This window comes from Felis catus, chromosome C1 (genome assembly GCF_018350175.1).
Source record: "Felis catus isolate Fca126 chromosome C1, F.catus_Fca126_mat1.0, whole genome shotgun sequence".
Lineage (NCBI taxonomy): Eukaryota > Metazoa > Chordata > Mammalia > Carnivora > Felidae > Felis > Felis catus.
The window spans coordinates 78,018,658-78,032,376 of record NC_058375.1 but is presented as its reverse complement, the minus strand read 5'-3'; the positions used below and the strand labels follow the sequence as shown (position 1 = coordinate 78,032,376).

At 35.8% G+C, this 13,719-nt stretch overlaps 1 protein-coding gene, 1 long non-coding RNA gene and 1 pseudogene across 2 annotated transcripts in view; 1 reads left to right on the top strand and 2 right to left on the bottom strand.

Annotated features, from left to right (window-relative positions):
- Positions 1-441: 441 nt before the first annotated feature.
- Positions 442-2,426, bottom strand: LOC101097163 (annotated as a pseudogene).
- A 757-nt stretch (positions 2,427-3,183) lies between these two features.
- EPHX4 (epoxide hydrolase 4) overlaps positions 3,184-13,719 on the bottom strand; it is a 44,009-nt gene continuing 33,473 nt past the window's right edge. Inside the window, exon 7 of the mRNA XM_019839090.3 lies at positions 3,184-4,699. Coding sequence (XP_019694649.2) covers positions 4,468-4,699 — 232 coding nt within the window. The 3' untranslated portion in view covers positions 3,184-4,467. The remainder of the gene's footprint in view (positions 4,700-13,719) is intronic.
- Positions 8,152-12,680, top strand: LOC123379698. Its single transcript, XR_006584547.1, has 3 exons — positions 8,152-8,256; positions 8,466-8,565; positions 12,034-12,680. It is a non-coding gene; the product is annotated as an uncharacterized LOC123379698 (long non-coding RNA).

Sequence of the window (13,719 nt, the reverse complement as noted above, 5' to 3'; positions counted from 1 at the left end):
TAAACCACGTCTCAGTCTCTGCACTTCCTACCTTCCTCAGTGTAACGTCTTATCTCCCTCTAGTTGTGCAGTTTGTCCTGTCAGTTCTCAGGCTGATTTCTTGGCTATTCAGAATGATTTGATAGTTATGTAGGTGTGTTCAGGGGATGACACAAGCCTAGGGTCCTCCTACTATGTTACCATCTTAGCTCCCCTTATGAATAGACCTCTTGTTCTCCACCTTTAGTCACGTTAAAGCAAACATATATTAAGCAACATAGGTACTATAAGATCTAATTGAAATATATATTTCTCAAGCATATTATACAGAGCACAGTTAAGTGCTGAAAGTAAAAAACTATTGTGTTTTTCCTCAAAGGATAATTTTATTTCAATCATAGTTTCTCTCTGGAAGGTAACTTCACAATTTTCAGGGCTGACTTTAACATTTGAATACAGCAATTAAACTGCTACTTGATGTGATAATGAATATATATAGGCTGCGGAGAGGTCCAAGTATGAATTAAGTAACTTGTTATATTCTGGATGCTTCAGGCAAATTTCTTAAAGTTCTTGTATAATATGTATTTTGAATTCTGTCCAGCTATTTTCTGAAAGAGTCTGGAAACATCAAGATCTGGCACTCTAAAGGTTTCCCAAAGTGTAGCAGCTAACTAACTCCTGCTGTGTTATGAAACCAACCTCATCAAGATCAAAAAGCTTAAATGACATTTGTAGAATCTTTTCAGTGTTGATAGGATTGCACAGGGCAGTCAGTCCTATCACATATTCTCTGAATTCTATGCTACCATCATTATTCCTGTCAAAGGGGGCAAAAAGTTGTTCTAAGGGCTCTGAAATAAGGATTTTTAAATAATTTGCAAACTCTTCAAGTCCTATCTTCTCTGCCTTAGAGGCAACTGTAATTGCAGCATATTCATCCAGATGCTGATGAATATTACCCCAATCTCACTTCAATTTCTGGCTAATTTCTGTGAATTCCACCAAACTATCTTCCATGGGTAGTTAAAGGTTACCTGTGAAAATCATTAGTCTACAATCTTCATAACTATGGTCTGTCACAGACACTCAGAGCATTTGCCATGTTGATCCTCACTATATCAGCAAAAGGGATGTGTCTTTTTTTTTTCTTGATTATTTTGTATATAAATAGGCATGAACACCACTTCTCCTCTGGTGAAGAGTTGACTCAAGGTCAATATATAGACCTAAACCTGTCTATAGACCTGTAAACCCCTCCTAGATCTAGGTCACTGTGTCCAGTGTGTTTAGGTACCTAGGTAGCACTGGCTGCACAGGAACACCCAGAGAGAAGTCCCCTAGTTTAAAAGTGACCAGACAGGTACAATTGGTTCACACTCCTTCCAAGAAAATCAGGATCTGTGGCCACTTCCTTTCAGATGTGAATAGCTTCAGGATTTCATTCCATGTATTCTTCCTGGAACTGGGGTCCTATCAGGTTACAAGCAGAGGCTGTGTTGGCATTAGGAGTTTTCCAGCCACTGGGGTCTGTGTGTTTTGACTTGCCTAGACCCTCTAGGGTAACCCTGCCACCACACAGGCAATTGGATCAAAGAAAGTGGAGGGCGGCACTGTAACAAAGATGAGAGCCTCATCTCTGGTTGCATTTTCCCCCTTCACTTTAACCAGGAACCCCACTAAACAGAATGTTGACTGAAACAAGAATTTGAGGACTGGTTGCACCTGCTTCTTCCCCCAACTCGTAGTGGTGTTGGCTGGTTGAGCAGAACCGCCCTTGGTGGAAAGTGTGGCCACTGGCCAGAGGCCAATGAAGAGGAAGGCGATGCAGGACTCACATCCCAGCACCAGCACAGTCCCAGTGAGGATAAGACAGGCCCAGCGCCACCAACTGAGGTGCCTCTGCCGCCTGAAGGGGTTGGCCACTGCAGGTGGGTACGACATGCTCATCCCATGACTCACGGTGGACTCCCACACCTGCACCTCGAATTCCAAGCTTGGCTGAGCCCTGAGGCCAACTTCTCAGTGGTCTCAGGCTGTGGGTAGATTGGATCTGGGGGCAACCCTCAGAGCGCACTCCTTCCCCACATTCAAGTGCTCTTTCTGTTCACACATAATTAGAACTCTCAGATATAATGTGGGTTAATAGGAAATGAGGATGAATTACCTCTAAAATCAGAAAAGTTAAAAATGATAAATGGTGCAATAGAATCAAATCAAGAGTATAATCATTTTTGTTTTTTTTAAATGTTTTCCTTTTGACATATATGTTTAATAAATTATTTTCACATAATTTTTGACATTTATATTAAGGACATATTATATACCTACTAGGGATATGTTAATTTAAATAGATGAATATTAATTACAACTTTTTCATTTAAATGCCATTACCACTAAAGTTTACTTACTGTGAGATGCTTTGGGAGCTGGTAAGTCAAATTCATTTACTCTCCCTACAAATTGATTTCTACAGAGACAGTAATATCACTTCATGCTAAGAGGTTTAACTGATGGCACCCTTGAGCCTTTATATCTGTCACAAGCACTCTTCCACATGAATAGAAAATTAGAATATATCCATTATCATAGGCTGGAATTAGCCATGGCACATTTGATTCATATTCTTAACATGAGTCCACATGAACCAGTCAGCATTCCAAACTGACATTAAGTAACAACAACAAACCCTAAAATCACCTTTGTCAGTAACAAGTTTTCAGTAAAATAAGTCAGGACTATTTTACTGGGTCAACATACACTGCCAATGAAGTCCTATTCCTCCCTTTGTTGCTGCCCTTCAGAAAGGATCAAGAGGAAAGCATAATCAAAGTTGGTGTGAACCAGGCTTTCTTCTATACCTTGTAAAATTTGCAACTCTGAAAGTGCTATATAGGATATTCCTATATTTGCTAATTACTAACATAACTTCCTTTTCCCAGGATTAAAAGTCAAATTGTAGGTTTCTGAGAAATGTTTCTATTTATTGGAGCACAGCAGGTTACCAATAAAACAGAAAGAGCAGTGTAGATACAGAGCCTGTTATCTTACTGGAAAGATTAGAGGCTTTATAACCAGATGAATCTAGGTCAGATTCTGGTTCCAACAGTTATGCTGTGGGCATTGGCCAACCTTATTTTCACATCTATAAATTGGTAATACTCTGTACCTTGCAATGTTATTATGAGGCACAAGCACAATGTATACAGAAAATTGGGTTTTTATTAATATATACAAGTTGCTTAGGATACAATGATGAGAATTCTTAGAGACATTCCACTTTCTTCTGTCACTATCAGAACTACACTTAGGAATACATTTTTTTCACCAACTTAGTCTTGTTTAGGAACACAGTTGTAGTTTCTATGGAACCATAATTTGGCGATGTTACTGGTTGTCTCCCATGCTAAAGGAGAGCAACCCAAGAGAATGAGTAGTATTCCCTTGAGCTTATATCATTCTCTATTTTGTAACTCTTCCCATTCTTATTTGTAATGTTTATTTCTACTCTTGAATCCTTGTTTAATTTAACTGCGTTGTGTGTATGCTTCTTTAAGGGAAAGTTCCATGTTACCATGCCGTCTTTCTTTTATATTTCCCTCACGTGCCTAGCAATGTGTCAGATATGTTATTTATTCATTAAGCAAATATGTGAGTGCCTACAATGGAGCCAGGCCCTTATTCTAGATGCTGGATATATGCCAGTTAATAGAACAGTAAAAAACTCTGCCTTGTGGAGCTTAGATTCTAGTGCACATAGGAAATACTGAATTCAATTCTGGTTGCCTTAATGGGGCAAAAGGACATTTTGATCCTTTGTCTAAATCTCTCACCAATTTAGCTGGAAGATTTAGACAAGTAATTTGTTGGATGTGCTTTTCTACTTTGCAATGTTTAATACATATGTATGTATACATGAGAATCTCTACATCACCTGTTATTAGTTTTTCCAGTATAAGTAGTATTATGGCCTGTTTTAAAAATGCATATTCTTCTAGTCATATTTGCCTTCAAACTAATAAATATACTATACATCCAAGAGATTTGACAATAGAATTTTTTAATGGTTGAAAAATAGTAAAAAGAACTTTTGAACAATAAAATGAAAATTTATATACCATTGCAGGTTTACCTTTTTTTTAAATATGGCACAGCTAATCTTTAATTTACATTTGTAAAAGGCACCAGATGTTAACAGGGCAAAGAATGCAAGAAACCAAAACTGAGCCATTTCCCCCAACTTCCTTTTTGTACTATTGCACACATTTTAAGGCAGCTGCTTTTCTGTGCAAAATTCAACAGAAGAAAATTGATATCATGTTACAAGTTCACACATTCTCAGATTTTTTTCAATATGATTTGTCAGGATACTTATGATAAAGCATATTAAAACAATTTTTTCCTAATAAGCTTAAAGAGGTTGATGAACAATTATTAAAAATTATTTAGAGATTTCATTACAGATCCCTCATAGAAGATATAGAAAAGTCAATCTTTTCTTCTTGTTTCTTCCTTCAGAAATGTCCATATCAATTTGTTCACTATATCAGGTTGTTCTTGCTGAAGCCAGTGACTGACATCTGACAGTATAGTTAGCCTGAAATAATTTTTAACATAAATCTTTGTGACTTCAGCCATCTCAGCCTCCATAAATGCATCTTTTTCTCCCCACAGTAGGAGTGTTGGAGTGGTCACCATGTGATGTTTGAGAGGCAGGCAGCTATAAAAACAAAACACGTGGATTTGAGATTCATTGTAAAAATTAAAATAACATTTTTCCATTATATTCCTTTAGGCCATACGTGCTCACAGGAAGCAATATTGTCACCAATGGGGTGAAATTTGGTTCTCGGGAGAGTGATAACAATATTACTTTCTTTATATATAGATCATGGTTATACACACAGTATATAAACAAATATTAAAATTTCATAGGGTGGGGAGCAATTGGGAAAAAAAACTCATCTAAAATGGCTCCTTAAGGAGGTGATGATGAAAGAATGAATGGTTGAGAAACACTGCTTTAGGCAATCAATCTATACAATAAAAAATTTAAAAGGCTATTTAAGAAAGGGCTCAATAAAATTTTTAATTGGATGAGGCTAACAAAATTTATAATGAAGGATATAAATTAAGTATGAAATTCACCACTATGAGGAATAATTTGCTTTAAAAGGATACCAGAATTTTTGAGTGGTGTGATAAAAGAGTTTTAAATGATGTCACTTTAAATATATTCAAAATTGTTTTTTAGATAACATAATGCATTTTATATGAAATTGGAACTGAGAAGTCAGAAAATATATATGGACTGAGTTTTACCATTAAATAGTACTGTATTTATTTTGCAAGAAGATTTTATATATATATATATATATATAGAGAGAGAGAGAGAGAGAGAGAGAGAGAGAGAGAGAGAGAGAGGAGAGAGAGAGAGAGAGAGAGAGAGAGAGAGAGAAAGAGAGAGAGAGGCAGGCAGAGGGAGAGAGAGAGAGAATCCCAAGTGGCATCCATGCCCAGTACAGAGCCCGACATGAGGCTTGATCCCCACAACTCTGTCATCATGATCTGAGCCAAAATCAATAGTCAGATGTTCAACTGACTGAGCCACCCAGGCACCCCAGAAGATTCTTTTTAAAACAACGTTTTATTGTTTATTTTCTTAAGTATAAAGAATAAAATCATGCATAATTCCATCATTAAGAGAGAACCTTTTGGCCATTTTCCATGCATACAGTTGAAACCATACTATAAATAAAATGCAATAAATATACACAATATGTATACAGTATCCATATTCAAATTTCACATTGCATTATAACTTGAGAATTTTCTCATTTCATAATGTTTTATATCAAAAATAATTATAAAAGATACTATTTTATGGTATAATTACCCATAAATAACCCATAAATGACTATTCTCCTATAAATGAATATTTTTAGATTATATCATTAGTTAAAACAAGGGGATGATGTTTTAAGTGATGCTATAATGAGCATTCTGTGCCCAAATCTTTTTTGGCATTTTAGATCATTTCTTTCAGCTAGATCCCTAGAAGTGGAATTCGTGAGCTAAAGACTATAAATATTTTTAAAGCTTTTGACAGCTACTGCTACACTCTTTTTCAGAAAGGTGGGATGGTATTAATTACAATCCTGTTGACTAAGCATGAATATGAACATCTTACTAGACACTCTGCAGCACTGACTTCCATTTTTGCTAGTTATCAAAAATCATGACTGTGGCTACTTGGGGTCAATAGGATGCTGCTTGAATGTGCAGGATATCACATATGTCCACTAAGGACTTAACTTTTGACTCTCATGCAGGTGGCCATTGTTTGGTTATAATGCTCCTAAAAATTAAATTCTTTGTGAATGGGTAAACTAATAGAAAATATATTCATTCGGGGCGCCTGGGTGGCTCAGTCGGTTAAGTGTCCGACTTCGGCTCAGGTCACGATCCCACTGTCCGTGAGTTCGAGCCCCACGTCGGGCTCTGTGCTGACTGCTCAGAGCCTGGAGCCTGTTTCAGATTCTGTGTCTCCCTCTCTCTCTGACCCTCCCCCGTTCATGCTTTGTCTCTCTCTGTCTCAAAAATAAATAAATGTTAAAAACATTTAAAAAAAAAGAAAATATATTCATTCTATGCATAATTTTGATATATGGATTGCTATACAAACTTGCAAGTCACTCAAATTCTAGGGCTCATAAAATATTCAAAAGTAAAACATTTTCTTTCTTTTTTTTTTAACATCTTAAAGTTTATTTATTTTGAGAGAGAGAGGGAGAGAGCAAGCACACATAAGGGTGGAGGGAGAGGCAGAGAGAGAATCTTTAAACAGGCTCCACTCCTAACACAGAGCCAGACTTGGGGCTCAATCCCAAGAAGTGTGAGATCATGACCTGAGCCCAAATCAGGAGTCAGAGGCTTAACTGACTTGAGCCACCCAGGCGCACCCAAAAGTAAAACAGTTTCTAACAGTTATCTGCATATTTAACAATATGTGAGCATGTCATAATTGAATCAGTAAGGTAAGAGGAGTTTTACAAGACAATTAGTTAGAAAGCAAAGAAAAATATAAATTCTTCACTCATATGTGAAATTTAAGAAACAAACGAAGAAAAAAGGAGACAAATCAAAACAAACAAACAAACAAACTCTTAACTATAGAGAACTGGTAGTTGCCAGAGGGGAGGTAGGTGGGGGATGGGTGAAATAGGTGAAAGGGATTAAGAGTGTACTTATTATGATGATCACTGAGTAATGTATAGAATTGTTGAGTCACCATATTTTACACCTGAAACTAAAATAACACTATATGGTAATTATAGTTGAATTAACAAAATAAACAAATAATAAAATGAATTTTAAAATTTTAAAACTTTTTAGAAAAGAAAAAAAAAATAAAGAAAAATATAAATTATTTACCAGATCATATTGGACTTAAAAGGGAGAAGTTTCCAGAAAACTAAAAGAAGAGCACATTCTCTGGTCCTGAGGTTTCAAACTGCTAAACTTCACAGGAAATATGTTACATATAAAAGAAAGTATGTATAGCATGGTGACTATAGTTAGTAATACTCCATTGCATATTTAAAAGTTGCTGGGGGAGTAGATCTTAAAAATTCTCAACACACAAAAACTTTATAACTATGTATACAGATTTTGACTTCTGGTGATTATCTCATAATATATACAAGTATCAAACCATTGTACACCTACAATTAATGTAATGTTTTAGGTCAATTATACCTCAATATAAATAAAATAAACAAATAAATAAAAAGCAAAACATCATTGTAGAAGAGTATGTTAAGCTGAAGAACTTACTGGGAAAACACTTGATGAAATATTTCTGATTAAAAGTGACTAATCTTAGTACAGAAGCAATTTGAAAAATCTGAAAACTGTTAACAGGTAGTAACAATTTCTGGTCTATACTGTTAATCATTCAACCTACCAAAATATATCTTAACATACCTATTTCAATTTTTTTTTTCAACGTTTATTTATTTTTGGGACAGAGAGAGACAGAGCATGAACGGGGGAGGGGCAGAGGGAGAGGGAGACACAGACTCGGAAACAGGCTCCAGGCTCTGAGCCATCAGCCCAGAGCCTGCCGCGGGGCTCGAACTCCGGACCGCGAGATCGTGACCTGGCTGAAGTCGGACGCTTAACCGACTGCGCCACCCAGGCGCCCCAACATACCTATTTCAAATAAGTCTGATTTTACCATGTTACTCTTCCAAACTCTGAGTTATCAGCTGATGTGTAAGTATTAAGGCAGCAGTGTCCAGAATGTTATACATTCCATCCCATTAGTTTTGTGTGCGGAAATATTTTAGTACTATAAGAAGATAATGTGGAAAATAATCACACCCACACAATCACCACTAGCTTAAGAAGCCAAACATGGCAAACATGATGACATATTTCTGCTGACCTTTCTTTGATACCATTTTTCTTCACCTCACCCTAAGGCAGTGGTTCCCAAAGTGTGGGCAACAGACTAGCAGCATCAGCATCATCTGTGAACTTGGCAGAAATAACGCTTGGGACCCACCCCAGACTGACTGAATGGTAGGGTCCTGCCATCTGTTTTACATGCTATTGTAAAGAACTACTACCATGGGAGGAATGACTAGGTTGAATTTAGTTATTATCATCCCTGTGATGTTTTTCAATTTTTATTTTATGTATTAAGATACCTCTCCCTCATTCCTATGGTTTCTTTGAATAGTGATTTTCCTTAAGCCCTCCTGGATCCTTGTCCCACCCCTGAATGATGAGTGACAGTTGTTGGTGCAGAGTGCTGGACTAGGTGGGTCTATCAAGTAGTACATGCTTAGGGTGACAGATTTAATCTCTTTCTCCTCTCTCTCTACCAGATAACGGAAGGCAGTGACCTGAGAGGCAGAGAAAGTCGAGTTTGTTCTGCAAACTCTTCCACAAGTGAACTGATCTAAAGTTTAGACTAGCAGTAGGGAATTAGCAAGACCATTCTCATATTAAGCCATAGTCTTCAATCTATCCTTAATCAGTAATGAAGGTGATGTTTTGGTTTTCATTTACTGACCCTTGTTTGATTTCTCAACTTGTTCAGAAATTAGTCAGGAAAAGGGGGTACTATTTGTCAGATATCCCCAAATATAGTACACAGATTTCTACAAACAATATATGGAGGTGTTTTGCATTTCTAGAACTCTATATAAATGGTATAGTACTGTACAAAAGCTTCCACACCTGTGTCTTAATATTATATATATATATATTTTTAATTTTTTTTAACGTTTTATTTATTTTTGAGACAGGGAGAGACAGAGCATGAACAGGGGAGGTTCAGAGAGAGGGAGACACAGAATCCGAAACAGGCTCCAGGCTCTGAGCTGTCAGCACAGAGCCCGACGCGGGGCTTGAACTCACAGACCGTGAGATCATGACCTGAGCCGAAGTCGGCTGCTTAACCGACTGAGCCACCCAGGCGCCCCTTAATATTATTTTTAAGATTATCTATTAATGATACATTTAGTTCTACATCATTTTTACTCCTATATAGAATTTCATCTTATGATTATACTGTAATTAATCCATTTTCCTGTTAATGGCCATTTAAGGGGTGCCTGGGTGGCTCAGGTGGTTAAGTGTCTGACTTTGGCTCAAGTCATGATCTTACAGTTGGTGAGTTGGGCTCTGTGCTGACAGCTCTGAGCCTAGAGTCAGCTTCGGTTTCTTTGTCTCCCACTCCCTGCCCCTCCCCCACTCATAGGCTTGGGTGCACTCGAGCGCACCCCCACTCTGTCAAAAATAAATAAGCATTACAAAAATTAAAAATAAATAAAAATTTCCAATTATTTTGATAATTCAAATAATATTGAACTTATTCTTGTACACCCCCTTGTGCACATATGAAAGCGTTTTCTTACAGTATATTCCCCAAAACAGAATTGCTTCTTCAGAGAGTATGCACATCTTCAACCTTAGTCAATACTGTCATGTTGTTTTCCGAGCTGATTGTATGCTCCAAAGAAGCATGTAAGAATTCATTTTGCTCCATATCACTGCCAACACTTTTCTCAAAAGTTTAAATATTTCCAACCGAATGAGAGTGGAATACTTTTCACTTACCTGATGTGGTAGAGACTGCTCCCTAAAACCTCTTCCTTTCTACCACAGTGATAGAAAATCTAGTTTTCTATCTGGGAAAATCTGGAACTACCCAGAATAAAGACTGCCTACATTTGCCAGAGTTCTTGCAGCAAGGTGAAGATATGAGAAACAATGTGTGTAACTTCTAAGTTGTGTACACTGTGCCTTCCCCTCCCCTCTTCCCACTGACTGAAATGCAGCCATGGTGGTAAACCATCTTGGACCACAAGAACAAGGGCGACACCCCAGGGATGGCAGAATAACAAGACATAAAGTGCCTAGGTCTCGGACCAAAGAGACAGTTTTGATGATTTCATGGAGCAAAGCCAACAAACCAACCTAGACTTTTACTTGTGAGAGAAATACATTTCTTTTTTTATGATACTATTATTTTAGGTCTCTATTACAAATAGTGAAACCTATGTTCTATATCTGACTACTAGGAAGATTTGGCATCTTTAATGTTATTGACCATTAAATTCCTCTTCTGTGAATTGTCTTTTCATATATTTGCCCATTTTTTGATTGGGCTACCTTTTTATCGATTCGGAGGCATTCTTTATAAACTCTAGATATTGTTAGCACATGACTGTGTATTGCAAACAATGTTTCCCCATCTAAACTTGCCTCTCATTCTATATCATTTGATATATAAATGTTTTTATTTTCATGCAAATTTATCAGTCTTCTTCATAATTTAAGCTGTTTATGTCTTATTTAAGAAATCTTTCCTACCTGAAGTTATGAAAGCATTTTCTTATCTTCCAAACATTTGAAAGTTTTGCTTATGTTTAGGTTTTTTATTTCCCTGAGGTTTATTTCTTGTTTAGTAAGAGATAGGGATCTAATTTCATTTGACTCTATATGGATATCTAACTGTTCCAGCAACATGTATAGGATCTTTCACCACAGACTCAAAATGTTCTGTCATAGTAGGTTCCCATATGTGTGGCTCCATTTTTGGGCTTTCTTCTCTGTTTTGTTAGTCAATTTGTCTATCCCAGAGTTGATACCATATTTTACTAATTTTATAGCCTCATTACAAGCCTTAATATTTAATAGGGTTAGTCATCCATCTATCCTTTCCTTTAAAACTATCTTGGCCATTCTCAGCCTTAGGCTCTTTCATACAAATTTCAGAATCAGTTTTTCAAGTTTCAAAAAAGTTTCCTATAGTTTTGATTGAAATTAAATTAAATTAATAGTTTGTGAGAAATCAAGAACTTTATGATATTGAAGTTTTCCAATCATGAACATGATAAACCAGGGCTAATTTTCACTAGTTTATACCAGCATGTCTGTATGGATTGTTAAAATGTTAAAATACTTCTCTACTGATTAGTAAATATCTACTGCCCTGAGCCTGTATTCTTGACTACTTCCAATAAGTTTTGACAATCTATAAAGGTAATCTTTTGTTAGAGTCATTCCTATACACCTAATTTTGTTGTTGTTGCTATTATAGGGGTATCTATTTTTTTTTAATGTTTATTTATTCTGCAAGAAAAAGAGAGAGAGAGGGAGGGGCAGAGAGAGAGGGAGAGGGAGAATCCAAAGCAGGCTGTGCTGTCAGTGCAGAGCCCAGTGCAGGGCTCAATTTTACGAACCATGAGATCATGATCTGAGCCGAAATCCAGAGTCAGACTGAGCCACCCAGGTGCCCTGGGGTATCTATTTTTAAAATACGTTTTCTAACTGTTCATTTATAAGATCATAATTTTTGTATATTGTATTTATGTATATCAACTTTGCTGAACTATTTTTGTTTAAATAGCTTTTCTGTAGATTCTTTTTCTAGATTGTAACCACATTATCTATGAATTATCATGGCTTTGTTTCTTTCCTAATACTTACACTTTTCTTTTTTTTTTTTTTCTTATGTGGCTAAAACCTTCAAAACAGTGGTGAATAGAAGCAGTTATAGTTGGCAAGTATATCTTTAGACTTTATTTTTAGATAAAATGCTTTTAGTGTTTCATCATAAAGTATGATGTTTGATATAGGTTTCTAAGACCAAAGTTCTGCTTTGTTGTCATAATGGAATCATACTGTGATTAATATAAAGACACTAACAGACACAGAGAATATCAAGTGTAATGGCAAAGGGAAAATAAATCTGCAAAGGTGATTTTAAAAGCAAGGGATAACATATCATTCTCTCAGATAGAGGAAAGACTTCCCAGATCCCCAAAGTTTCCCATCCAGATACAGCTATTGGACAGTATCACAAAGTATTTTCTGCTTTTAATGTGGGTTTTTTATCCTTTTGGTCCTGACTCCTGGAATATCTTTTTATGTGCCTACCAGCTGTCCAGGTGCAAATAACCACTCCAAAACACTTTGAATACCTTATTTTTTTTCTCTCAGATAATTAAGTAAAGCAAAAGTCAATATCCCTTCAGGAGATTCAGGCTAAGTGGCCTAACTGAGCTCCACTCTTACATCCTCTATTCCTAGATCACTAAGAACTGTTGCATAAATATGTGTTGAATATTATTAAATGCTCATTCTTTATTTGGATAATCATATTTTTCCTTTTAATCTGTTAATGTGGCTAATTAAAGTAATGAATTTTATTTTTTAAAGTAATGAATTTTAATGCTAACTTTGGTTTAATTTTTAATCCATGCTGGATTCAGGTCAAAAATATTTTATTTTAAATTTATGGATCTACATTTATAATGTAGTTTGAACTATAATTTTCCAGTTTTATACAGTCTTTGTCTTCTTTTGGTATTAAAGTTATACCAGCTTCATAATGAGCTGAAGCCTATACCTTCTTTTTATAATTTCTAAAAGTGTCTATTAGAGTGGGAGTTCTGTGTTAGAACTTACATGTAAAGCCACTTCAGCCTATTTGTGTGGGTAAATGTGCTTTAAATTAATAATTCAATTTCTTTAATGGCTATGTCTATTTAGGTTTTCTAATTCTTCATGAGTTAGTTTTGGTTGCTATATTTTTCTAAAAAACTGCCCATTTTGTCAAGGTTCTTAAATTTGTTAACCTAAGTTTTATGTTTTATCTCTGTATAGCTATATCTATTTTCTACTTCCTAATATTGTTTATTCATGCTTTTTAAAAACCAATCTTGGCAGAAGTTTATGTTAATAACCTTCAAAGAATCGGCTTTTGATTTTTTGATTCTATTGTGTCTTTGTTTTTGATTGCATTAATTTCTGCTTTTTATCTAATTTAAATTATTTTCCTTCCAATTTATTTTTTTTACATATTGTTCTTTTCCTAACTTCTCAAATTGTACTCTTAGGTCACTAATCTTCTTTTCTATCTTCTTTTCTAATATATGCATGGAAAACTATGAATATATTTCTTCCTACATATTGTTTTAACTGTATTCCGCATTTTGATATTATTATTTTTTCTAAGTTTTTACTCATTTCCATTATGATATTTTTTAATGTCTCTTTTTTTTGAGTGAGAGTGCACATGCACACATGTGCAAGTGGGAAAGGGCAGAGAGAGAATCCCAAGCAGGCTCTGTGCTGTCAGCATGGAGCCCAATGCAGAGCTGATCTCACAAAGCGTGAGATCATGGCCTGAGCTGAAATCAAGAGTCAGACATTTAACCA